At 31.8% G+C, this 27,457-nt stretch overlaps 5 protein-coding genes across 8 annotated transcripts; 4 read left to right on the top strand and 1 right to left on the bottom strand.

The window, feature by feature from the left end:
• The first annotated feature begins 3,204 nt into the window (after positions 1-3,204).
• On the top strand, positions 3,205-7,786 carry LOC25493309 (WAT1-related protein At1g25270). 4 transcript variants are annotated; one of them, XM_039833968.1, is made up of 8 exons: positions 3,205-3,664; positions 5,539-5,723; positions 6,020-6,079; positions 6,202-6,318; positions 6,397-6,646; positions 6,733-6,891; positions 7,008-7,159; positions 7,387-7,786. In XM_039833968.1, exons 2-8 carry the CDS (start codon positions 5,539-5,541, stop codon positions 7,526-7,528), a joined length of 1,065 nt encoding a protein of 354 aa, XP_039689902.1. In that variant the 5' UTR covers positions 3,205-3,664; the 3' UTR covers positions 7,529-7,786. The 4 variants fall into 4 exon arrangements, with proteins under 4 accessions (XP_039689902.1, XP_013457237.1, XP_024636782.1 ...); XM_013601783.3 differs by having other exon boundaries at positions 3,206-3,664; positions 5,526-5,723; XM_024781014.2 differs by having other exon boundaries at positions 3,206-3,664; positions 5,499-5,723.
• A 3,206-nt stretch (positions 7,787-10,992) lies between these two features.
• On the top strand, positions 10,993-14,563 carry LOC25493308 (pollen-specific leucine-rich repeat extensin-like protein 1). Its single transcript, XM_013601778.3, has 2 exons — positions 10,993-11,422; positions 14,136-14,563. Exons 1-2 carry the CDS (start codon positions 11,264-11,266, stop codon positions 14,280-14,282), a joined length of 306 nt encoding a protein of 101 aa, XP_013457232.1. The 5' UTR covers positions 10,993-11,263; the 3' UTR covers positions 14,283-14,563.
• Positions 14,564-16,743: 2,180 nt separating this feature from the next.
• LOC25493307 (vacuolar iron transporter homolog 2) lies at positions 16,744-17,994 on the top strand. The gene has a single exon (XM_013601777.3). It carries the CDS (start codon positions 16,847-16,849, stop codon positions 17,552-17,554), a length of 708 nt encoding a protein of 235 aa, XP_013457231.1. The 5' UTR covers positions 16,744-16,846; the 3' UTR covers positions 17,555-17,994.
• A 4,522-nt stretch (positions 17,995-22,516) lies between these two features.
• Positions 22,517-23,514, top strand: LOC25493306 (vacuolar iron transporter homolog 4). Its single transcript, XM_013601776.3, has one exon. It carries the CDS (start codon positions 22,596-22,598, stop codon positions 23,268-23,270), a length of 675 nt encoding a protein of 224 aa, XP_013457230.1. The 5' UTR covers positions 22,517-22,595; the 3' UTR covers positions 23,271-23,514.
• A 1,792-nt stretch (positions 23,515-25,306) lies between these two features.
• On the bottom strand, positions 25,307-26,109 carry LOC25493305 (vacuolar iron transporter homolog 4). The gene has a single exon (XM_013601775.3). The coding sequence runs from the start codon at positions 26,048-26,050 to the stop codon at positions 25,376-25,378; it is 675 nt and encodes a 224-aa protein (XP_013457229.2). The 5' UTR covers positions 26,051-26,109; the 3' UTR covers positions 25,307-25,375.
• Between the last annotated feature and the right edge of the window lie 1,348 nt (positions 26,110-27,457).

Genomic DNA, 27,457 nt, shown 5'->3' with positions numbered 1-27,457 from the left:
TTATAACCCGTTTTATTTCTAAAAACAATTTTCATTTTTTTTAAATTTATGTTTATTTGAATTACTCCCAAGGAGTTGAAAGATTTATAGGAACAATTGTGATCGAGATATGAAAGATAAAACTGAAAGAACGTAGAAATGGTGAAAATAATGTTGACATTTTCAAAAGTTATGAAAATGTTATATATACTTTTAAAATTGTACGAGAAAATGGTGAAGATATATTGAATCTACCCTCTCTTATTTTAATAGTTGCCGTGAAAATGAAAACATGACAATTTTTTAATTAAAACGATTGTTCTCTCTTTTTGGGAGACACATTTTTTTTCTTCAGGAAATTAAATAAGCTCACTCAAATACTAAAATAACGAGTGTACCATAAAATTGACTATAAGTTGAGACATTTCTCATATATATTTTGAAAGACAAATACATAATATATATATAGAGATTAAAAGTACTTTTAACAAACAAAACTCTTAAATCTAACCGGAAAACTAAATATTTCTACATATAGTTGATGATCAAGAATAATGAAAGATCCTCTATCTTAAATTCAATTCGTCCTCATCGGAAAATTATTGTTGGTGTTTGTCCATTTCGATTTTAAGTGGTCTTTGAAATGACCAATTAATCACATATTAACAATTTATTTGTAAGGTTGAGAGCTTGTTGAATTTATTTGTAAGATGACATGTCGTGTTCTAGAACCATAGGAAGGAATCAAAATATTGTGTAGAGATATTGGGGAAGGTGAAAAATTATGGGAAGGGAAGGGTAAAATGCACTTTTTCTTCGTCGGGATAAATCTGTCCCTTCCCATATTCCTTGCTGCAGGGAAGGGGTTAGATAAAAACCATACAAAAGTAAATTGACATAAAAAGAGAAAAAACCAAGACAAATTAGACACTTATGTTTCATGTTGAGCTCTCTTGTAATATTTATCATTTCTATTGTTTTTTTAAGTGATAAGGATATTTTAGACATTTAAAATTTGTTAAAATTGCTAACATTAGTTAAACCAATCCTTAAACTTTACTACATTGAAAAGAAAAGAAAAAAAATCCTTAAACTATACTACAAATTGGCAAATAATTTTTTAAGGCACCTTCAATTGCACACAGACACCTTTAAAAAAAATTACCACAATCAAATCCTAAGTTCTAGTAAGTGTAGGAGAGATGAGAATGTTGCGCTGGATGAGTGGTAAGACTAGACATGATAGAATTATGAATGATACCATTAGAGAGAGTAAGGGGTAGCACCTATAGTAGAAAAGTCGGTAGAAAATAGGCTTAGATGGTTTGGGCATGTAGATAGACGACCCGTAAATATCGTTGTAAGTAGAGTAGATCAAATGGATGAGAGTCAATTTAAAAGAGGTAGATGAATACCTAGGAAAACTATTAGAGAAACCATTAGAAAGGATTTGGAGGTCAATGAGTTGGATCCAGATTTGGTTTATGATAGAACACTATGACATAATTTGATCTATATAGCCGACCCCGCTTAATGAGATAACTGGATAAGGTTTGGTTGTTGTTGTTGTAATCAAATCCTACGTTTTAGACTAGTTCCCCATTTAACTGATTTAATATTGACTTTCCTACCAATCTAAAAAAATTCACGCTTCCCATTAATTTGGGTCATTAAAACGGCACGCTAAAACGTTTTTCCTCACTCTCTAGTTATCACTCAAATGGAATTTCTTTTACGATTCACGTTTTTTGTTCTCCATCTTCTCGCTTTATGTGTCTTTCAGAAACCCTTTTTTATATTTATGTTTGTTTTATCCTATATGTTCTTGTACTTTTTTTTTTTTGAAGAGGTTAAAATGAGATATATGACCACTGCAAAAGGTCCTCCCTAGCACAAGGAATGCCAATGAAGAACACCAAAAGTTACATCAGTATTTACAACGAAAAATAAAAGGCAACACAAAAGAATGCAAATAACAATTAACCAATGCCCAAAATGGTGAAAGGACTAAGCCACCAACCATGGTAATTGAAGGGAAGAGAAGGAAATTTCTTTTTCAACCATAAGAAAGTGAGCGACTTAATGTTATCAACCATCTGAACAACTGTACATTATTTGCCTTTGAAGATTCTGTTATTTGTTTATTTTCAAATTTTCCACGCAGTTGCAAATCAAAAAACCTGAAGAATTGATCAGCGAGCCTTAACGGCTCCACCAACGAAATTGAATTGATTAAAATGATCCCCCATACACGAAGGGACTGCTGTGGACATCCCCATCCGCCTGGATATCTGTTCTTGCACTTGTTTCTATACTTGTTTAATTTATACTTGTTTGACTTATTGAATAAGTAATATTGAATTTTAAGATTGTAATTATATTTTCATATTCTTGATTAATCCTACAGAATTGGCTTAATTCAAATATAAAAGATTTCTATGTATGTAGTAGTTTTAAAAGATTCACGTTGAATTTGCTTAATTGAATCTTTTATATTTGACTTAGTTTTTTTTTTGTTAGATTGCTTTTGACTTATGCAATTATGTAGATTTCTTGAAGAACATTGATAATTATTTTTAAGCGGAAACCTTGTGAGAGTGAAAGAGATGAATAAGAGATCCTTTCTACATCCAAATGTGACATAGTTCCAAGAAAAATTGATCATTATTTTAAAATTTTAATGTAGTTTAATTATTTTGATGATCAACTTTATTTTTTGTTTTTTTATAAAGGCAAAAGAAAACAATAAAGATATGAGAAGGTCGAACCCTATACAGATAAATGTTACACCAGAGAAAGCAAGTCAAGACTATTCCTAAGAAGCAAAGAAAAGGAACTATAAACATTTTCCCAAAAAAAAAAAAAAAACACTATAAACATCTAGTTAAAGCTTTGCTTTTAAACCAAAGAAATTAAGCTGCCAAACAACAGAACTAGCTACTAACACTTATTAAAAACCATTTAAATGAGGGTCACAAACATTTGGGATCAACTTTATGCTTGATGATTATAGATATAAATTTTATGTTTATGAATTATAGTTTATAGTTCATTTATGTGGACCAACCAAAGATATTTCCGTCACTTATTGATGGAACATTTTCGTCCTAAATGCCTGCATGTAGCACGTTACAATTGCACACCATCACCCTCTGACTATATCTCTAAAATTTCTATTTCGGCAACGGCAGCCCTTCAATCACATCAATAATGCACTTTTTTTAGAAGACACCAATAATATACCCGAAATAGTATTCATTACTCTCTTTATAAAAACATTACCCATACAATCCTTCAACTTCTCTTAAATCTCCACACCCTTAATTTCTTCAGAGCTTCTATTATATGAACACTTGTGATCGTTGCCAACAAATCAACTAGCAAGGAACTTCATCACCCAATTCAATTACTTTTTTTTTTTTAATGGCAAAGTAGAAATATATATATATATACATAAAGGAGGAGCCAAGTCCCAAAAAGTACAGAGAAAAAGGTCACTTAACACAAAGCACCAGAGATATTGAGGGCAAACACACGCCGCCAGGCTCAGTGTATCGAAGGTACTCCAAGAAAATAGAGAAGATAAATACAACAAAACTACAGCATCAACTAAAAACACAGCCAAGGAACAAGTCAAAGAAAAAGATAACAACTCCTCGAAGAGCCGGACCCAATCCAATTACTGGTACCTGACATTGAATCATTAAATATCTTGTTATTTATTTTAGACTATATAATTTTTTATTTATGCTAACCAATGTCCTTATGATACTTGTTAAGGAAATTAAATGTAGTAGTTTTATATTAGAATAAACAATTTTTTACTTTTAAAAAGTAGAATTCATCATTTTTCACTATTCCTCGACACAATATTTCTATTTTTTTAAACAATGTCTTAAGAACACTCTGTAATATTTCCTATAATTTTTTTAATCATTGTCATGAAAAAAAACATTTCCTATAATTTTTTTTGTCAAGTATCATAATGACAAGAAATTCACCTTTATACGACAAATATGTGAGGTGTTTGAACCCAGATCCTTCAATATATTATACAAATGTTCCTGCCAAGTGAGTTTAACTTATGATGACTTTTATAAACGTTATATTTACTTTAAAATAAATTGAAATTTTGAATTATTTTTTGATTTTAGACGTTATAATTAGTGTCAAATATTTTTAAGTAAATGCTAAAGAGTGTCCATGTGGTATTAATTAAGGAAATTAATACAAAATTGTGAAAAGTGGTATATTTAACTATTTAAAAGTAAAAGTTGTTGTTTTCAATAACAATTTCTATTGCCAAGCTTGGTGCCTCTTCTGATGTAGAGTTCCTTCGACATGAGTCTCCCCCGATAAACCTCCAAAGTCTCCTCCATAGTGATGCAGTTGGAATTTTCTTTTTGAGAGAATAGCTCGCTTTTTTCTTTTCTCTTTTTTTCTGTTTTGCTTTAGGCTTGTACACCAAAAAAAAAATAAAAAAAATAACAATTTCTATTTTTTACCTTTTTAACCAGCGCACTATAGCATGACCTATATTTTTAATTGTCTTGCAGATATTAATTGAGGACAATCTTTACACTAGTAATGTAAATCATGTTTATAAAATGTTAGTTTGATGGTAAAAACTTAACACTATAACTTTGAAGAATATTGTTCAAATCTCTTTTGCAGCATTTGTAGAATGGTTTTATTAATCTCATCACTATAGATAATAATTTTTAGATTTTATAATCTGAATTGAGTTTTTCCTTTATTTTAGGGTGGAAAAATGAGTTTTTTCATCAATTAAGATTTTATAATCCGAATACCCATAAAAATAAGGCACGTTTTTTTTTTCTTTCGGATTATAGAATCTAAACACCCTTATTCAAGGGAAAAGCAATTCAGATTATATAATTTGAAACGGTATCAACATAAATTTTGAGTATGTTTGTAACATGAATAGTCAATTTAATGACCATATTAATCTCCCTAACTCTCGTCCTTTTATTTTAAGTCATTGTTAGCAGTTTTTAGTTAAAAATCCAATTTTTCACTCAAATTCCATCGCTTAGACCCATTTTTGGTTAGGAAATTGTTATTTGTCCCGAAAGAATGCATCACGACAGAATCACAAGAGCCTATTTACTCAATATATTTCATAAATTACACCCATTACCCTCCCATGTTTTCCGCTCAACAACTTATTTTATTGGACAATTGCTTTTCGGAACGGTTCGGGATAGAATTCCTCTAGATGAATAGCACTACTCTATTTGGTGAATGATTTATAATGATCATTGTTAGCACTTATAAATCATTCACCAAATATCACAGCATCATTGACAGTGGAGTCGAACTTACGCTTGTGGGATATGCATCAACTTATTACGAGCCAAACCAAGATTCATTCACTCTAGATTAATGGGAATTTTATTTCCCTTAGATTTTCATTTTCATTATGAAAACAATTATGAACACAACTATCATGTGAAGAGTTTGAACCTAACTTCCCTCCCATAAATGTGTATATATAGTCCTTCAATCTCAAAAGCTTATTGCAGCCTGATCTTGAAGATGGGAAGCATGTCGAATTCATTGAAACCAGCCTTGCTAATGGTTGGGGTGCAGATGGTATTTTCTGCTTGCAATATTATCTACAAGCTTGCCATTTATGATGGAATGAATATCATAGTCATTGCAGCCTATCGTCTCGCCTTTGCAGCTGTTACTACTATTCCTCTTGCTCTTATTTTCGAAAGGTAATTAAGTGCTCATTTTGCACCTTAATTAATTTGAAACAATAGGAATATCTTGACATTTTTTTACTTAAACGTAATTTAAAAAGCTCATATATGTTGCACAGCATATTCTTTATATTGAATTTCCTCTCATCATATAAATTTTCTTGCAAAAAAAATCAAACTATATAAAGAAACACACACTATACTTTCTCGATTCAAATTCCAACTATCCACAACTGATAATGACTTACGTACATATATATACAATAGATTAACTTGAATATGTTTTGTATTTTTTTTTTCTTACTATACAGGAAGAGACCGAAGATGACTTGGAGAGTGTTTTACCTTTCACTTCTAAGTGGATTATTTGCGTATGTATCGTATCATTCTTAATTAATAACTCATTCTATAAATGTTACATTTTGATTCATTAATTAATAAAAGTGATGAAAATGCCTATATATATATATGTGAATGCAATGCAATGCAACAGCGGACTTTTATTTCAAAACCTATTCTACGGAGCTCTTGTTTTGACGTCAGCAACTCTTGTATCAGCTATCTACAACCTTATTCCCTCCGTCACTTTTGTTTTGGCCGTATCTTTCGGGTATGTTTAATTACTTTAGTTTACTGTATAATTTTTTCACACTACAACACATTTATATTTTCGTGATCGTCTATGTAGTTTCGAGGAATTAAATTGGGGAGCAGTAACGGGAAAGGCAAAGGTTGTAGGAACTATACTTGGATTTGCTGGGGCATTGGTGTTGACATTTTACAAAGGAGTAGAATTTGATATTTGGCCTTTTGCAATCAATATTTTGGATCCAAAGAACGACCACACGGAACATGTCACTGATACTACCACTGAATTGTTAGGTGTTCTATGTGTCTTACTCAGTTGCTTCTGTTTCTCAATCTGGCTCATCATTCAGGTAATTAATTAGTTACTAAACACAACATTATTATGATCAACTTAATTAATTATTGTCTATTTATTGTTTTAATTTACATGGCATAGGCTAAGATCAGTGAAGTATATCCATGCCCTCAATCAAGCATAGCTTTGATGTCTGTAATAGGAACAATACAATGTGTTATTTTCGGTTTTATTGTTGAGAGGGATTTGAACCAATGGAAACTTGGTTGGGATATCAGGCTCCTCACCGTTGTTTTTTCGGTATGCTTCATGTTAATGTTAATTCATTGCTAGAACTATGGTCATATCATATGATTTGTGAAATTGATGAATCATAAAGGATTTGATGTTTTGTTTAATGTGTTAATTATTTGAAGGGAGTTTTTGCATCTGGAATAATGATTTTTGTCATGGCATGGGTCGTACAGAAGAAAGGACCTTTATATGCGTCTGCTTTCAACCCTCTAATGCTTTTGATTGTAGCTTTCGTCGCATCCATGCTCTTGGATGAGAAGTTAAACCTCGGAAGGTATATATTATATACTAAATCTAAGTTCATTTAAATGAGTATGCATGGATCCTTTGCAGAGATTGAACCAATTTGAATGTTGTTATTGGATCTGATGATATATAGTTGGTCTGGTCTGGTCGTGATGAATATGCAAATTTATGATGTTTTTCTTTTTGTTTTGCTAGCCTTTGTATTCATAATTTGATTTAATATAGTTTTTTTTTTTTTTTTGTGTGTGTGTATAGTATACTAGGAGGAGTGTTGATTGTTTGTGGCCTATACGCGGTGCTATGGGGTAAAGGTAGAGAAACACATAAGAAGATTGAATTAGAGCCCTCAGAAATCATTGGTGATTCCGAAGCTGCAAGGCCATTGTTGAGTCCATGAGTCGTGCTCATTTAAAATAGTAAAAATGAGTATCGATGCTCATTTAAAATTGTAAATTTTCACTCTAAGAATCGAGAAATTTAGATTGTGTATGTATGAATGAATGTATAAATGTATGATACAATGTCCATTTGAAGTACTGATTTCTCCAGCTATTATGTACGCATGACTCTCACTCTTACTACACATGGTTATTGTGATGTACAACAACATGATAAATTCCATTTTAGAGAACTATATACTCCCTCCGTTTTAAAATGAATGTCGCAATTTTGAAATATGCACTATTTACGTGACTTACTTTGACTATACTTTTTAACGTATATATAAATACAAATGTTAGAATGTAAGATATTGTTTGATTTGTCTCGACAAATATTTTCAAAATATTAATTTTTTTTATAATTTTTTACTTTAGAGAATTAAACATATTAAAAGTCTAAGTTATGCATTGATATGTTGGAAGTGGTTGATTGTGACATGTATTTTGAAACAGAAAGAGTACTATTCAATATATATGTTTACGACGGTATTACATTTCGCATTATTACACATTTTAAAGTGGAGAAAAATTAAAGACTTGACTTGACGCAGTAAGTGGACTTCATTTTTGTTTTGAATGCAGTGGTCTTTTCTAGGATTTTCTCTTCATTATACTCAAACAAGACAATTATGAAGGAAAACTCTCACGTTGAATGCAATGACCTTTGAGGCTTCATTTTCGTTTTGAATGCAGTGGCCTTTCCCAAGGTCGCCTTCATTTTTGTTTTAAACGCGGTGGCCTTTTCTGGGTTTTTCTCTTTGTAGACTCAAACAAGAGAATTATGAAGGAAATGCATTGGCCTTTGAGGCTTCAATTTTGTTTTGAATTCAGTGGCCTTGCCAAGGCTTTTCTCTTCGTCATACTCATTTTTAACTGGAGGAGCGTCAAGGTTCCTCATGTTGACGTTCATTGGTTTGTGGGCCAAGGAGCTTTCCCCTTTGAAGTTCCCTTCCTCTAGATGGTCGCAGCATCCAAGTTTCTTTGCACTTGTTTGTGGTACCTCCTTTCTCCCATAAAGTCTGCACATAGCGTTACCACTTCTTCCTTAGCATTATGATACTTCATTTTGAGATGAACAGTAAAAGGTTCTGCTCCTAAGGACAACAAAGTAGGTCTCTTAAAAATACAGTTGTAGAAAAGGATTTGCATAGGAAGACTAAGAATTAGATGCTCATAGTCCTCACTTTAGTTTCTTCGCCAAACACGACCAGAAGATCAATGAACCCTAGGGATGGGTTGTGAAACTGTTGAATCATTGCAAGTTTGTTCATGTATATGATGTTTAAGTTATATTTCCTCAATCCTAACTTTGTAAGTCGTTCCTCATACTTGATGTGACAAGAGCTTGATTCATCTATTAAAATCCTTAAGATGTCATGATTAGCCATGACTACCAAAGGGAAGGTCTAGGTTTATGGCCTTGTGTGGGTTTCCTGCTCAGATCCACATAAAGCATTCCTGGTGTATGAGAGATTTCCCTTTTCTTGTTCTCCTTTGTTGTCTTCTTAATCTATGTCGATGCATCTGATAACGTCTATTATAGGCAACCTTAGTGTTTGGTTGACTCTCGGGTGGTAAAGTGCGAAGTGAACTCTTCACACATTGTCTTCCATAAATTGATGGATTTATCCTTGAGGCCCGTGAACCAGGTCATCATCGCAATCTTCAAAGCAAGGACAAATAACTTACATTTAACACCCCCCCCCCCCCCCCGCGAGAGGTTGATGGTGTCCACATGTTCGATGTGTACGGCCGGATCCCTGATGCCATCATAAGACTCCAATTTTAAGGGCTTCTCCAAAGATTTCGGCATGGTGCAGTCAGCAATTCTCTTTGCAAATGATCCTCGACGTCAATGAGAACGAACAACATAGGAAGGAAAGGTGGATGAACATGAGACGACTCGTTTCTTTGAAGGAGCGGTGGCGAAACTTTCGACTTAAAAGTTTCCATTGGTCGTACTTGTAGTTCATCATCTGTTGAAACCTAAGGATTCTCCTTTCGAATGGGAGAAGGAGAGGCGTTATCATGAGTATATGGGAGAGAACGACGATTGATGTGACACATTCCTTGTGTGTCCAACAGGGAGCAATAGTGTTGAAATTGTTTTTGACGACGGGATAGAGAATGATGTCAACGCAATTATGGAGAGCTTGGATCACATATTGAAGATACACGAGGGCGCTGAAGTTGTCCACAATGTTTTTCTTGGCACAAGAAGGATGGAAATCGATTGTTAAGGACGTAACATAAGATAGTTACGGCAGAACCGAAAACAATTACAGTGGTGTATTTGAAGAAAACTGAGATACACGATAAATTGTTCATGTATACGTTGCCAATGTATCGAAGAGGATAAACGAGAGAGAGAGAGAGAGAGAGAGAGTATATCGTTCTCGTTTGCGGTGGTTGAAGAGAAGGAACTTGCAAAAGATGATAGCACTCCACGATCAAGTCAACATGAGACTGATAGAAGAAAGGTGTGTGAAAATATGGTAAAGTGTGATTGTATATTGTGTGTGATATAGAGCCACGCTTACATAGATGGGTCGTTGTAACGGTCTAATATGATGAGGAGCGCTCATGTGTGGTTAAGCATGGATGTGGTGTCTTATGTTGCTCCGAGCGCGGAGGATTATAGGTTAGTGGACCTCTTTGTATTGAACCGTCGATATAGGTCTCTACATAGTTGATGTTCACTCCCAAATTATCAAGTCACATTATCGGTTTGTAATCATTATCCTTAAAACAAAAGTATACAAACATTATTCTGTTTTAATAACAAGTAATCAATGAAGAAAATTTATTGTTTTACAAAGGGTCAAATCTCATACTCAACAAAAAGGAAAAAAGGGTCAAATCTCAATGAGTGATATGTTTTTACTTTGTAACAAAAATATCTCTGTATGCTAATTCTCATGAAGTACTTAATTAGCCATCAGGGTTTACTATAAGAAGTATTTTAATTCTTGTAGAATATATTTAAGTTAACAAATTAATTTTAAGTATCGTAATGTTACCACATGGGGATGGGGTTAAATTAGCTTTGCAATGCACCAGAAGTTCGATAAGAATTTTGCCCCTTGTGCAAAACAAAAAGCCCGTGTTACTTGCGTGCAAGTGACTTCATGTGTATTTAATTGCAAAAATATTAGTAATAACTAGTACATTAATATATTTTTGATTAATTACTACAGAACACACAAAAAGCAAAAGAGGACACAAAAAGCATAGAATCTGTTTTTGTCTATTACTATATATTAATAAAAACAACATGTGGTTATTTTATTTTATTTTAATCCTTAAAAAACAAAAGATCGGTTTATTGACTCCAATCAGAGCCTGTAAAAAATTTCCATACAATAAAAAAATGGTTTATAATCCATTGCTAAATTAAGCAATGATTTTTTACGGTAATATCAACTTTTGGCCTCCTCAAAATTTTGTTAGCCATTAAGATTTAGGAACACAATAATCCAAAATCAAACTGTCTTTTTTAATAGTATCCAAATACAAACTTGTAACGACTCTTTATAAACCCTTTCAACAATTAACTAACATACCATTTTCTCTCTTGAGCCTTCTTTCTTTGCCTTTTTATTTTTCGTTCTTTCTCTTTGTTAACTTAGAGGAAGGACGGTTCTTATTTCTTTAACTTCTTAATTTTTTTTCAATATTAATCCATATTCAACATGGGAAACTGTGGCAGCAACCCCAAGACTAATGAAGGACCTGAACCAGTGTCTGTGCCTGAGCCGGCGCCTGTACCTATAACTGAGGAGGTTAAGGTTGGTGCAACAGAGGAGACCCCTGTTGAAGATAACAAATCTCTAAACACCTTGCTCAATGAGGTAATATTTTTTCTTTGAAAATTAATTAGTTTGAAATAGTTTATTGTTTTAAAAAGTGTAAATGTTTAATTTTATCTTTAAAATTGTTGAACCTAATGAGTTTAGCTCCCTATAGTGAGTGAGAATCTTTTCAATTTCTCTATGTCTCTATCTTTTTAAATAGAAAAAATTGAGAGGGCTTAAATGGAGAGGATCTCAACTCCCCCATAATACATCATAAAATGATCACGGCAATTGTAAAATGGTACTAATGGTTAGGTTTTTGTTATCTAAAAAAACAAATGATAGTTAGGTTGATCCACCTGTTGGTATTTGTGATGATTAGGTTTTTGTAAAATGATCACGGAAATTGTAAAATGGTACTAATGGTTAGGTTTTTGTTATCTAAAAAAACAAATGATAGTTAGGTTGATCCACCTGTTGGTATTTGTGATGATTAGGTTTTTGTAAAATGATCACGGAAATTGTAAAATGGTACTAATGGTTAGGTTTTTGTTATCTAAAAAAACAAATGATAGTTAGGTTGATCCACCTCTTGGTATTTGTGATGATTAGGTTTTTGTAAAATGATCATCGAAATTGTAAAATGGTACTAATGGTTAGGTTTTTGTTATCTAAAAAAATAAATGATAGTTAGGTTGATCCGTTGGTATTTGTGATGAGTTTTTTTTTTTTTAACCCTCCTATTCATTTGTTGGTATTTGTGATGAATCAAATTCGGGTTCTCTTAAATAATTTGTCATTTGGTAAAATTTATAAACCTTTTCTATACAATTTATGATGAGTTTAATAACAATTAGTAAATAATGTAACGCATGTATTGTATTTAATTTAATTAAAGGAAATGATAGATAGAGTGACAAAATTTATCAAAAAAATTTCAAGACAATGTATTTGTTAACACTTTTCCTTAATTACACATCATTATTTCCTTTGACTTTCGTCAAATAACAAATTTAATTGGTTGTGTGGCATTTTCTTGATAAATTCTTGATGAAAACTCTTTAGATAAATAGCAATGCTCTTTAGTTAATAACAAGTAATATACAAATATTTCCTAAAAATGAAAACACAAATAACATACTGGTATTAGTATTGGGAGAGTTGATAACATAATCTTATGGTAAACTTATGAAGTCACTCATTTGAAAGATAGTTTATCCTTGCTAAAACGATAAGTAGATATCACAAACCGCAGACTTTATTAACATATGGTTTAAGATTTGTTATAAATAACATTAGGATTATTTTATAACATTGAAAACATATAGAACTAGCTTGACAAAATCCTGTAGTTTTAGTATAGCCGACCCAACACAATGTAAGTCTAAACCGAACATTAAAACGAGGTCTAACAAAGCGGATGTGTCCTTTTTCAAGAAAAAAATGTAAGAAATAATGCCATAAAAATTATATTATACAAAAATAAACTAAGCATTTTTTTGGTAAGAAAGTTAAAAATGTATCGATTATATATGTACTTTTTTTTAAGGAAGGAATATGTACTGTAATTAAAATTTGTTACTTTTAGAAAATAAAACATATTAACAAAAAGAGACATGAATTTTATTGTACATTCATCTTTTCATAAATTGATATTTATTTTTTGTATTTTTATTTTATAGTATGTATAATTATTTTTGATTGAAATAAATAATTGCTTGGTGGCTTAGTCCGTTCACTATGTTGGGCATCGGTTAATGTTTCTTTCTCTGTGTACCTTGTTTCGGTTTTACTATTTTTCTTTGTACATATGTCTGTGACTCTGGTTCTTTCCTGGTACACCTTGTACATGCACTACTAAAAAATCAAAAAATAATGAGGAAAATTTAGTGAGGGAAAACGTGAAATCCCTCTCTAATTCCGTCACTAAATTTTGCGACCACGGAAGTTAACTCACGACATTTTTCAGCAGTAGCTAACTCACGCTGACACTTTTAAGAATGGTTGACCCAACTTAAAATGCGATTGAACTGATCTAAAAAATGTCAATGTGAGTTAACTACCGCTGAAAAATGTTGAACGTGAGTTAACTTCCGTTGTATCAAGGGAATGAGCAATTTTGAAAGGGAAAAGAACAATTTTCTTAGGGTGTGTTTGGATGGAGGATTTAAAAGGGGAAGGGAGGGGAGGGCTTCCTTTTCTTTTTTAAATTATGGACATTATGAAATGATTTTTAGAAAATTGAATTAACAACATGATAAATGATTATATAACACTTCAAAAACACTTAATTTATTCTAAAAAATATTTTATGTTGTTCGTAATTTAAAAATTAAAAGTGAACTCTACCCTCCTTTCTCCTCCTAAACTCTCAATCCAAACACACCCTTAAAGTAAGGGCTTGACATGCCTTATGTTTGGGCCACCCTCAATTTTTGTTATGAACTTAAAAAATTTCTCTTATAAATAAATAACAGAAAATATCCTTATTTATATTATAGATCATGTTAACAAATGTCTTAAAAGTACTTGATAATGATTTAAAAGAAAATAGTTGATAAGTTTGATAAAAAAAATTACATTTTAAAGTTTCAATGTATTGAACATGTCAATTTTAAGATAACATTGTCACTTTAATTGTCTTAATAAGTATTCTAAAGAAATTTGTTAGCATTTCCTTTATTTTATTTTCTTCGTGTTTGGCTTGTCTAATTTCAATAATTCCCATAAACCATCGCATTCTCCTAATAATACCACTTCTATATTGTAGAATGTGGAGGAGGCAAAGAAGCCAGAAGAAGGCAAGGCTGACGCTGAGGAAGTGAAGGCTGAACCTAAGGAAGAAGAACCTAAGACTGAGGAAGTAAAGGGTCAAGAAGAGAAGCCAAAAACAGAAGAAACAAAGATTGAGGCCTAGAGTTTTTTTTTTTTCTTTTTCAAAGAGAGGGATAGTATACTTCAAATAGACAAATTTGTTGCTTTTCTGTTTAATTAGTAATCCAAGAATTTGATTTAGATCGTTATGTATGTGATCGACAAATTGGATTTAGGATTGTTGATTTAAGTATGCATTTATGTGAGTTCTTTTCTTAATACTTTTGGTTATTAAAACAAAATAATTTTAAGCTGCTAATTAATGTTCATTTTATCAAGAAATTAATAATTGTACACTATGAAGTACTTCTTAAGTTGCTAAAATGTGTTCTAAGGACACATGTTAAGAAGCTTATAATATAAATTTTGTGTTAAAAGGTTGTGCATTTAACTATTTTAGGGTCAAAAGTTTATTCTTCTTCAATGTCAATTGATTGTTGTGAGATTTGATACATGATGTCATGTGTTCCTATGTTAATTTGATGTTTTATGAAAAGCATTGTCATTACTACAAAAGTCGTAGGTGGATCAACCGACGATGCTTTAGGTACACAAGGAGGAGCCACGCATAATGACATTCATAACATTTGTGAAGGTACATTCTATCTTTGTTGGTCTGACCATCTTGATATTGACGATGACGGTTTATCCATATCATTGTCATGACTCTTTTAAGATCTGAGGTTCATACATCAAATATACTCTGACCTAGAGAATCTGATTTTTCAGTGGTAAAGAGCTCATTGTCCCACTAGACATACCAAATTTGTTGTTGAACTAGAGATTCAGCCAAGCTATTGGCTGATAGTCCTCAACAATGATTCCCTTTTTTCAAACAATTATATGGAGGAAGAAATTTTTTCCCCTCAACTTTGATTTCATTAACTATTCCATTAGAGTGATAAGTACGAATATTTGGATTTTAGCTACTAAACTAAAGATAAAGGCGGGAGGCTAAACCAATAAAATTGTGTAAATAACTTGAATTTGATTGCATGTATGCGTTAATTGCATTGTACATGATTAGTATTTATGGGAAAAATTATTCTTCCTTGCCAAACGACATGGCATATAGCATTTAGTCTTACTCGGCTATTTGCGCATGTAGTGCATAAATATTCCCTCATTGAGGGATGCATAGCGACCCACGTTCATCCGACAACTTTCCACTTCACATCATAATTCGTTGACAAAGTCCAATGTACACGTCCTCTCTTGAAACACGTGTTCATGTCAATTACTCCTTAAAGAGTTAGTTGTGTTGAAACCACGAATCATGAGTTAAATGCATCATTGTCCAGTTCTACTGAACTTTGACTAAGTCTGATATCTTTAAGACTGAAATACTCTTCCGTAGACTCGAGAAAGAATTGATTAACCCTTGTCCGGTTGCAATAATGCTCCCCTAACATTTTTTTTTGTAGATAGAAGAGATGACAAAGCCATCATAAACTCACACACACAAAGTGGAGGAATCGAGGTTCGAACCCCCGATCATGACGTCCGGTCTAACAATTTCAGCATTTTTGCCAGTTGAGCTATGACTTATGAGACTGCTCCCCTAACATTCTATCGTCCGAAAAAAATATCTTTTATTCTTAAATTGCATATTTGCCGATTTCAACTAATATAATAATTATTTTTATATATAAAATATATAACAATTAATTACTAATATTGACCGTTTAAAAAAAATGTGAAATGGAGTGGTGTGCTTTTTTTCAATTAGTTGGAAACCCGCTATTTTCTTTTTGAGGAAAAACGAACATATAGTAAGCTGGACTTTCTGCCCTCCTTTGGGATATACTCACACTTTCGTCTCTTTTGACTTGAGACTAATCCTCGGTGCGACCGCATAAACCAACTGAAATTGATCTTTTGAACCTTTACGAACCCTTCAATTAGGACATTTCGTTGAGATCTAAGTCCAACTCCAATGATTTGCAGAATATAATATTCTAATCTAAAATACATGATGCCTTGTGTATAAATAAATCTAATTAATTAAGCTGCACAAATTAAACTTTTTTTGGCCCATTCACAATTCCATACTCCACAACTACATAGTTTACCCCCTCGAAAAATAAATATTACATAGTTTACCATCTTTTTTGCCCATTCACGTTGGCCTATGTATACTGTATAAATATTTTAACTATCATGAAAGGTCATTGACGAAATTGTTTATTTTCTTTTATTTACAGATTGTACTACCTGGGATTTAATTTGTCCTTGAAGTATACTATATGAAGATTAATCTATAATTTTTTAAAATACTCTTACATTTTATTATTGAATACATTTTTATTAAGGTCGCATTAAATATACTTAATAAAAAAATATCCCATGATACAAAAAAATGTATCTAGTGATTGCCATTTTATACGTGACGCCAGGTTATTAATTTTTTTCCTTTGCCCCTTCGAAATATCCAAACCATATATTTTCATTTTTACCAAATGCATTATTTGTATAAATAAACAGACCAATCACACATTCATGATTTATCCCTAAGATCTCCAATTTTTTCTTATTAAGAAGCTACTTTTACTCTCTCTTTTTTTTCGAGCTTTACCTTGTTTTCTTAATTTATTTTTTTTAGTACCAATGGCCGTTGGTACAATATGTGATTCTGAGTCACTAAACAAAGTAATCACAATTCCAAATCCTACAAAGGAAATGGAAGAAAAGCAAATAAAAATCAAAGAAAATTGTAAAACTTCAGATATTGATTATTGGCAAAGGGCTCAATGGCTTCGCGCAGCCGTATTAGGAGCTAATGATGGATTAGTTTCTGTTGCTTCACTAATGATGGGTGTAGGAGCTGTTAAAACAGACAGTGCAACAATGTTAGTCGCGGGTTTTGCGGGATTAATTGCAGGAGCATGTGGTATGGCAATAGGAGAATTTGTTTCTGTGTACACACAATATGAAGTTGAAATTGGTCAAATGATGAGAGATTTAGGAACAAGTGATAGAAAAGAGAAAGAATTGGAGATTGAGTTGGAGAAAAGAAGATCATTGCCTAATCCATTGCAAGCTGCTGCAGCTTCTGCATTCTCATTTTCTATTGGTGGTTTGGTTCCTTTACTTAGTGGTTCATTTATAAGAGTTTATAAGATTAGGATTATTGCGATTATGGCAATAGCTAGTTTGGCTTTGGTTGTGTTTGGAGGTGTTGGTGCTATGCTTGGTAAAACACCAAAGGTAAAATCTTCTATTAGGTTCCTTCTTGGTGGATGGATGGCTATGGCTATCACTTTTGGGTTAACCAAATTACTTGCACATTGTAGTGGTTTGGATTTGGAAATTTGAATGTTGTCCCTCATTTTTAGTTAATTGTTTTCTGAGTAAAAGTCTAAAAGGGTCATTGAGAAAAAAAATACAAAGACCTATTTATTTTTTTAGAAATGAAAAGTATTAATTTGATCCTCAAATATATTAAATGTCGGTTAAATTAGTTTTGATTGAGATTAAAATGTTGTTAAACATTGTCTTAATTAATCATTAATTTGACTATCATTTGAAACTTTTTGATGATCAAATTGATGTTTTTCATTTCCCATATGAGAAATGGGTCTTTTTTTTTCTCTCAAAGACCAATTTAAATCTTTACTCTTGCCTTATATCATTCGAATAACTACTCATTTATGTTCATTGTGAGCTTTGGCGGGCAAACGCTAGGATGAACTAATTTGTCATTTGATTCATGTTGGACCAATAAAAATAAAGTCATTTGCAATTATTCCAATTTATTTTCCAAGGAATCCGCCTACTATTATTTTCATTTATGGGCCTCACATTTCATAAAATTTGAAAAATGAAATAGTATATAGAAGAACAGGTATCCATAGAAGCAACTTGCTATCCAAGTAAAGTTCAAGTAATTGATATTTGCGAAGCTAGATGAGGGGTTAAGTAGTTCAATTCGTTTCAACTAAAGGTTAAATGAGTTAAGAAATGAAAGAACTAAAGTTCAAACTCTAACAGAAGAGTAAAATACTAACATCATAACTAACATTTGTCTATCAATATACAATTGTGAAGTTAACTATTTAGAACTCTTAGGCTTTGTTTGAGAGTTTGGATGGGAGGATTTTGGAAAAAAGGAAGGAGCAAGTGGAAGAAATAGAAGACATTGGGAGGAGAGGGCTTTGGAGGTTAATTTTTTACTCATAATAAAAAATCCCCCTCATTTGGGGGAACTCAAAAATTGTGTTGGAGGAGGGTTTCGGGAGGTTTATATGAATTTTTCAAATTCAATCTATGTTGTTATAATATTCTTAAAATTAAAAGTATATTAATCATAAGTATTAGTTTATCATTCTCTAAAGAACTGTTCTTTCAAAAAAATTGAATTTTTTGTCCATTTTTGTATATATTTCCAACCACCACCCCAAAGCCCTCCCCTCCCTTCCCCTCCAAACTTCCAAACAAAGCCTTAGACAAATTAATCTCGTAGGCCCTCTGTGGACTGTGGCAGCCAATGATCGGAAAGAGTGAGAAGTGTCCATTATTTCAAAAAATGAAATGTGGATAAGGAGCAAGGTCAATTAATGGATGAGTATTATGTTAGTGAATCCTCCAAGTTTGATTGATCATTGCATTCATTTCAGTGCATTGAGCGAGTTTTCAAAATCATCAAGGAACTATTTTCATGTGGTGTGGCTTGCTTGTGTATGGGTAATTTGAAAAGAGAGAAATAAATGTTGTTTTAAGTCGAAGGAAGAGTCACTTTGTCACTTGCTTAACAAAGTTAAATTATTATGGTTCTGGTGGTTGAAATCTAAGCACCAATGTCTAGCTTTTGATTTTCATCATTGATGGGTTAATCCTTTCTTGATGGTGAGTTAAACTATTGAGTAGTTTTTTTTTCTTCGTTATTTCTATTGTAAAACACTTGATGTTCTCTGGATTCTTTCTTCTCTTGCACTCCTTGTGTTGGGGTAGCTATTTTGGTGGTATATAAAATTCATTTTGACTTGTTAAAAAAAAAACTTTGTTAGACTTCTAACAACAATAATATTTGTACACCTCATCTTTTCCTATATTCATTCAACACTATTTTTCATTTATATTTATCTTGCTATCACATCATTAACCTATCACATTTATTATATCATTCTTTTTTATTTGTTTCTCCCTCAAGGTGTATACACTTAATGAGTGCATGCTAAACATTTTCCGACTTCTAAATAGATGGAAACATCAATAAACCGACTTAATAGTACAATGAGATTATTATTTATTACTATTATTATTATTATTATTATTGAGAATATATGAAAAGTAAAACTATCATGTGATCTATAACTATTGATAGTTTTTTAAAGATTTTTTTTAGGCCAAAATAATATAATATTAAAATCGAAAAAAATCTTACCCCAATGCAAGAAGTGCAAAGATAGAAAGCAGTTATCATGACTGGTGCAAACATCCGCTCCTTTGTACGGGTGCCCACTTGTAATCTTTTTTCTGTTTTGGTGGTGCTCCTTTTTAAAAAACAGTTATCATAACTCCTGACCAAAAAAAAAAAAAAAACAGTTATCATAACTATTGTAAATACTTTTGGTTGGTTTGCCTTTTGTACGCCTTGTGTGGGGTAAATCACAGTTGTTTATATATCATTTTAGTTTGTAAAATAAAACAACTAATTACAAAACCATAGCAAAAGCAAAAAAATAAAAAACTATTGACGGTTTACCTATTTATTTTTATTTTTAGATAGCTTCATTCTTCATGTTTTGAGATGAGTTTCAAGAGAGAGAAACTTGGAAAATCAAAGGAGGTAACTTTAGGATTGAGAGTCTTTGGTGAGAGGTTCTCTTGGATTATGAAATATTTGTAAACACCTTAGGTGAGTGAAATTATATATTGAGTCTCTTGTTCTTAGAGAATTTGGTGAAGATAATTTCTTGTAACCTTTTTTTATCTCTTTCTAAAAAACTCATTGATAATGGTTTGAAGAGATCAATCTCTCCCCCATAGTAGGTAATTGTTAGACTAAACTGGATAAATATTTCTTAGTGTGTTTGTTTTTCTTCTCTCTTTATCTTATGTTTGTGGTTTTGGGCTTTATACTTGATCCCTAGATTAGATCTAGGTCTGTTGTTGTTGCTTGAGGTTAATTTGATATTGGTTAATAATTCTCTTTTGCTCCACACATCTAAGTTTATTGGTTTGATTTTGAGTATGAATTCACGACAATCTTAATGAAGATTTGTTAGAATCAAGAATTTCATGGGAAATCGTCTTTTTCATTGGACATATTTCCTCTATTTTTGTAACAAAGTTTCTTCCTCGGCATAATCGCTCGTAGAAAGAAATCACTGTTGAAAGGTATTGGTTCATACCTCTCCTAACTTTAAATTTCAACAAAATTATTAAATAATAAATTATCATCTAAACCATATAATTCACCTAAAATTAATTAAATTTTCTCAAAACATTACTCCATCCAAACATACTTTAAAAGTTTTGGAGAAAGCAATAATTAGGTCAATTGGAAAGAGATTTAACAAAATTGTAAAAAGACATAAGTGCTGAGCTTTGGTTTTATTTGCTTAATGAAAGTGCGCAACCCGTGGCTTTCGTGTGTATACCACACTCCCTTCAATTTACTAATACTCACTTTAGTTCCCACTAGCTAGCATGTGGCGTGCTCACTTTGGTTCTCAACATTTTTTTAAATAATTAATTTAACTTGATTATCAAATGCCAAATGCCTCATGTTTGTACTTGGATTAGGATATTCTTCCACTATCTTGCATAGTCATCTACATGATTTCTTTTGTCATATTTATCTTTCAATTTTTGATTTGTTACTGTGTGAAAATTTAATTTAGAAAAACATTAATTGTTATAAAAAAATGTACTTGGTCAGACTAATTTTATTTATGGTTCAAGCCTTCAAGGTAATTCATGTGTCCAAACAACAACCGTTGGTTACAATACAATCATTTTCAAGATAAAACGTTATTTTATTTTTTTCTACTAATAAACACACTTATTGTAGGAGGAATTACGTAATAAGACTAAATAATAAAGGATGTTGTATGCTTAGGAGCTAGGAGTTCCTACTTCCTAAGTGTCAATTTCTTATACAGTATGGAGAATCACTCAACTGCTTTATGCCAAGTTTTGATTCTATTCACATTACATTCATGCTGTGATCGAAGTTTCAAAACATTTCAGGACACCCCTCTTGTCATGTCATGGAAGAAACCAAAACACCGTACTGCCACTATCCAACGTATATAGATGTCACTGGATCTCTCACGAACCTCAGTGCTGCTGCCATACCACCACTCAAATGTTTACCACTTCATGCTGCACATCATTAAATGAAGATTGTACAATATAGCAAGTCGATCTGATTCTAAAGTAACAAAATAAATGCCTACGAGTACAACGGTTTCATGACTGCACCCTAGAAGCTCCCGTTTATTATTTTGTTTAGTTTGTGTTAGACCTAGCCATTTTAATCCATTAAAATCTTTGTTGATATTATGGCGGGCTTAAACGTGTTGAGATCCACTCCTTTTCTATCTATTTCCTACCAGAAATGAAATATCAATTACTATAGTTTAAAAGTAAAGTAAGGGTATAAATGCATGCATTTCGAGAATTGATGACATTAATCGAATATTTATACACCAAAACAATAATAATAATGATTTCCATTTTATGTAACAGAGAGGATCTTTACTTAGATTAAACCGAGTTTCACATTTTTTCTAATCTAAAAGCACACAAGAATTCACTTATTTTTCGATGTAAGCATCTTGTATTCCTTCAAACCAATCTTTTTTTTAACCAACAAAGGTTGAATCTAACGATAGGAGCTAGCTAGTCTCCACTAAAGGGAGTATTACTTAAGGTAACATTAACAATCATTTTGCGAACTTTTTTTTAGGGATTTAACTTATTTGTGCTCATTAATTTTCATAATTATGTTTTTGTCCATGATTCAAATATGTACAGAAAGTAGAAACTATAAAAAGTTAGATGATATAGAATATACTCCATTAAGAGGAACATATGAGATTTGGATCCACTTTTAGGTTACGAATTTTTAACCGGTGAACCAAAGTTATTAATTAAGAAAATTGCCACCAACTAGTAGATAGTGCTCTCTTCACCACCTCCTCTCCTTTCTATCAATATTAATTTAAGTGACAATTAATATAAACTATAACCAAAGTTGATTAATCATAATATCATATCCCCTCTCTGGCTATAAATACCCTTCATTAGAAGCATAAGTTCTCCACAAGCTCTTAATATCATATTCCAATTTCCTCTTTCTTTCTATTTCAACACTTGTGATTTATAATTGTACCCTAATTTGTCCTTCATGGCCTCACAACTTGGAACAAAAACTATTGGAAGCTCACCAAACAATTTCGAGGTTGAGATCCCTATCCATGCTAATAGTTCTCTCAAAGTTGAAAAAGAGAGCAACAACATTGATTACTTTCAAAGGGCACAATGGCTTAGAGCAGCCATGTTAGGAGCCAATGATGGACTAATCACCGTTGCGTCGTTGATGATTGGTGTTGGAGCTATAAAAGAAGACATCAAAGTAATGCTCCTAGCTGGTTTCGCTGGTTTAGTAGCGGGTGCTTGTAGCATGGCAATTGGTGAGTTTGTTTCTGTTTATACTCAATATGACATTGAGATAGCTCAGATAAAAAGAGAAAGAGAAGCTAATAATAATAACAATGATGATGAAAGTAGTGAAAGGGAGAAATTGCCAAATCCATTTCAAGCAGCCCTAGCATCAGCACTTGCATTTTCTATTGGTGCAGTGATGCCATTGCTAGCAGCTGCATTTATAAAGAATCACAAAACCAGAATGGGTGTTGTTGCTGCTGTGGTTAGCTTTGCATTGTTGGTGTTTGGAGGAGTTGGTGCATTGGTTGGAAAAACTCCTTTGATGAGGTCTTGTGTTAGAGTTCTTATTGGAGGTTGGATGGCTATGGCCATTACTTTTGGTTTCACCAAATTGATTGGCACCACTGGACTTTGATCACTTTAATAGTGTTATCGTTTTATTTCATGATAAATGTTAGTCCTTAGTTGTTATTTTTGTTTGTGGGAAAATTGAACTCGTGACCTTCTTATCATGTTACTCCTTCAAACCACCATATGACGTTATTACTCCGACCCCTGTAATATTATTGATCAGAACTGTCTTTGTTTTTCTTTACTGAATTTAATTTGTGTTTGTCGTGGCTACTTTGTGCAATATTATATCCAAGGTTTTTATGTTATCTTTTTTATTTGAAGAAGATTTTTATGTTATCTTTATCTCTTCATCTTTGTTTGTTTATACCTTATCTCCTTCATGTTCCTAGTAAAACGTAACTATAAAGAAATGTATTATTTTATAGAGCGTCTTTCGTTTGTATTTTCTATTTCACCGATCTCTATTCATCTTGAATAGAGATCTGAATTTTAATAAAATTTGCTGATTAAAAAAAAAAATGCACTCTTTAATTAACAATATTTTAGTTCGTGGTATACAATTAGTTTCATAAACAAAAGTGTGTATATATATATATATATATATATATATATATATATATGTGTGTGTGTGTGTGTGTGTGTGTAAAGAGTGGTATTTATCAAGTAAAAAAAGTAGTGTTTGTGAATAAGAATTAGATTTTGTCTTTCATGTATGAATGCTTGAAATTATTTTCAACATATATGAATGTTGATAAAGATTCTTTGCTGTCGAAATTGAGCTTTATATGCCATAATATGATGTATCTGCATGGAGTTTCTTCCCATACAAGAAGTAGAGTGACAAAACAGGCCAACACGCCCTGCCATCAACTTTTCAACAGCAAGGTTTCTTCAATCACTACAACATAATTGACATCCAGTAACATATGAAAATTGTCACTAAATCAAAAAAATGTTACTAATTAAAATCAGTAACATTTGCGCAATTGTTAGATAAAGCCAATGTTACTAAGAAGCTTTAGTTACATTTTATAGTATTATCTATACATTCAAAAAATGTCGCAAATGTTACATTATTGTAACACTTTTTGTATCACCGGCACTCAAAAAATATTACATTTATAATTTTTGAGAAGTTGTAAAAAGTATCGCAAAATTGTATAGACTAAAAAATTGTAAATCTACCAAAAAATGTTACTAATTATAATTGAAATAGATTAGAAAAAAGTGGATTATCTATAGGAGTTTTTGTACTCAATCCACCACATTGAATCTAAAGATTACATAAGTGTTTTTACATGATCCAAACAATTCAAAATACTACATTTAGATCAACGATTTTGGATAACATTACAAATCGAAATAAGATATCCTAACTAAACCTAGTAATAATCATTTTTTCCAACAAAAAAAAAACATTAGCCATGATGGGGTCTAAGCAAGCTAATGCAACAAAAATCTTCTTGGCTTGTAACACCATCTTTCATAGCTTCTCTGGAAACAACAAAAGTCTTCTAGTTGCAAGTATTTAGAAGGAATGTGAGAACAAAAACAAAATAAAAGTAAATTTGAGGTATAAATAATTGAATCAAATCCAACAATCACTAAAAAATTGAGATATAAAGATGGAGCAGAATTTACCTTTAGTAAAGATGAAGCAAGTAACTAAATCGATCCTATTAATTTAAGTGTTGCGGAAGGACATATTGTTAAATTTCCTGATATAATGAGCGTGAAGTAAAACTGTTACAAGTGGAATCTCTTCAATCTTGGTGTTGCTTAAAACTTTTCTTGTGACAGATAATGAACTTGAGAAAATTTCTGTCAATATGTTTGTTAAAAATACAATGGTTAAAATTTCTCTTATGGAGTGAGGTGAAGAGAGGAAATGAGACATATTTAGGATTGTTTTTGGTGAGCAATTAAGAACAATTTTTTGGTCACTTTTATAAATCTCTTGTTCTTGACAAGAGATTAGGAAAATGGTAAATATTATCTTTTGAGAGCTCAATTTATTTTCATAAAAATTATAATCCTTAATCATTTTTTAATATCTACAACTGACATAGCACAATTTTTATGCTGCGATAACATATATGCCTGAAACAGAATGATCATATAACTTCAAAACAAAAGTAGTAAAATGAGAACATTAATTAATTAAAGTCAAAGTCCAGTATTGCCAATCAATTTAGTGAAACCAAAAGTAATGGCCATAGCCATCCAACCTCCAATAAGAACTCTAACACAAGACCTCATCAAAGGAGTTTTTCCAACCAATGCACCAACTCCTCCAAACACCAACAATGCAAAGCTAACCACAGCAGCAACAACACCCATTCTGGTTTTGTGATTCTTTATAAATGCAGCTGCTAGCAATGGCATCACTGCACCAATAGAAAATGCAAGTGCTGATGCTAGGGCTGCTTGAAATGGATTTGGCAATTTCTCCCTTTCACTACTTTCATCATCATTGTTATTATTATTAGCTTCTCTTTCTCTTTTTATCTGAGCTATCTCAATGTCATATTGAGTATAAACAGAAACAAACTCACCAATTGCCATGCTACAAGCACCAGCTACTAAACCAGCGAAACCAGCTAGGAGCATTACTTTGATGTCTTCTTTTATAGCTCCAACACCAATCATCAACGATGCAACGGTGATTAGTCCATCATTGGCTCCTAACATGGCTGCTCTAAGCCATTGTGCCCTTTGAAAGTAATCAATGTTGTTGCTCTCTTTTTCAACTTTGAGAGAACTATTAGCATGGATAGGGATCTCAACCTCGAAATTGTTTGGTGAGATCCCATTAGTTCTTGCTCCAATTTGTGAGGCCATGAAGGACAAATTAGGGTACAATTATAAATCAAGTGTTGAAATATAAGAGGAAATTGGAATATGATATTAAGAGCTTGTGGAGAACTCATGCTTCTAATGAACTATATTTATAGCTAGAGAGGGATATGATTAATTAACTTTAGATATAGTGTATATTGTCACATAAATAAATTATTATTGATAAAGGAGAAAGGAGGTAGTGCGGATGGCACTAGCTCTACAAGTTGGTGACAATTTTTTAATTAATAGTTCTTGTTTTTCATTTAAAAATTCATAACCCAAAAGTTTATCCAAATCTCATATATTCCACCATAATGTAATCTATACAAGTCGGGAACTTCTACGGTACACTGGTACATTGAGGTATACTGGTACTCTTGTTTCATAAATCTATAAACTAACGATCAATTTTATGAAATAAATAGTTATTTGTCGGCATTTATATTTTAAAAAATGTGATTTCAGAAGAAAAACGCATCATTCATTGTTTATAAGAATCATAGTAATTTTTTTACATATTATCGTATAAAATAATCAAAATTCTCTATTATGAGCGATAAAAATTAAAAAAAAAATTATTTCGTTTACACTTTTGATGAATAAGATTTAATCATTATAATTATAAATGATAAAAAAATAATATTTTTCTTCAAAAAAACAATTCATTTACCTATAAAATTAAAGGATTGATGTACCAGTACACTCAAATATGTTGAGTGTAATGTAGAATTTGCCATACAAATCAACTTTTTATGTTCAGCGTACGTTTTATAGTTTCCGTGCATATTTGATAAATATTGGAAGAAGGACAAAAACATTATGAAATTGGTTGTATAAGCTTCCAAATAAACTCAAACCAAATCTGTGCATGTGATAAAACAGCAGAATGATGGTAGAACTCCTAAGCACTCAACTTGCCCTAGATTATTTAGTCTTTAGATATTACTCTTGCTTCAGTACGAGCGTGTTTTATATTGTGCCCATTGCTACCGTACGTGGTTTGTTTGTGAAGACATTTTATGAAAATTTCCGGTTCGAATTCGGATTTCCATATTCCTCGTCTCATATTAAAAATAAAAAGGGATAAAAAAAAATACTCTAATTTTTATCTCTAAAATATGAATGTAATTAATAATATTCTTAAGACTCACGCATTACCTTTAACCATAAATAAAATTCGACCCTATCGACAAAGTACACTTTTTTTAATGAACAAACAAGAAAAAAGATTAATATGAAGAAAGTAATCCGAGGTAGCACTATAAAAGTAAACGAATGCGAGATAGTGGGAGTATAGTACACAGATGAAATAATGACTCATGAGGCATTTGGCATTTTTTTTTTTTTTGGAACAGAGTCAAATATATTTGGAAAAATGTTGAGAGAATGGATAAAAATATTTGAGAG

The sequence above is a fragment of the Medicago truncatula genome, chromosome 4 (assembly GCF_003473485.1).
Source record: "Medicago truncatula cultivar Jemalong A17 chromosome 4, MtrunA17r5.0-ANR, whole genome shotgun sequence".
Taxonomy (NCBI): Eukaryota; Viridiplantae; Streptophyta; class Magnoliopsida; order Fabales; family Fabaceae; genus Medicago; species Medicago truncatula.
This window is presented reverse-complemented; position numbering and strand designations above follow the sequence as displayed.

Excerpts from the sequence above, each read along its gene's own strand:
- LOC25493307 (XM_013601777.3), top strand. The coding sequence starts at position 16,847 with ATGGCCGTTGGTACAATATGTGATTCTGAGTCACTAAACAAAGTAATC.
- LOC25493305 (XM_013601775.3), bottom strand. The coding sequence starts at position 26,050 with ATGGCCTCACAAATTGGAGCAAGAACTAATGGGATCTCACCAAACAAT.
- LOC25493308 (XM_013601778.3), top strand. The coding sequence starts at position 11,264 with ATGGGAAACTGTGGCAGCAACCCCAAGACTAATGAAGGACCTGAACCA. Across the intron at positions 11,423-14,135 it reads TAAACACCTTGCTCAATGAG|AATGTGGAGGAGGCAAAGAA; the intron begins GTAATATTTTTT and ends TCTATATTGTAG.
- LOC25493309 (XM_013601781.3), top strand. The coding sequence starts at position 5,485 with ATGTGTATATATAGTCCTTCAATCTCAAAAGCTTATTGCAGCCTGATC. Across the intron at positions 5,724-6,019 it reads CTTGCTCTTATTTTCGAAAG|GAAGAGACCGAAGATGACTT; the intron begins GTAATTAAGTGC and ends CTTACTATACAG. Across the intron at positions 6,319-6,396 it reads GTTTTGGCCGTATCTTTCGG|TTTCGAGGAATTAAATTGGG; the intron begins GTATGTTTAATT and ends TCGTCTATGTAG.
- LOC25493306 (XM_013601776.3), top strand. The coding sequence starts at position 22,596 with ATGGCCTCACAACTTGGAACAAAAACTATTGGAAGCTCACCAAACAAT.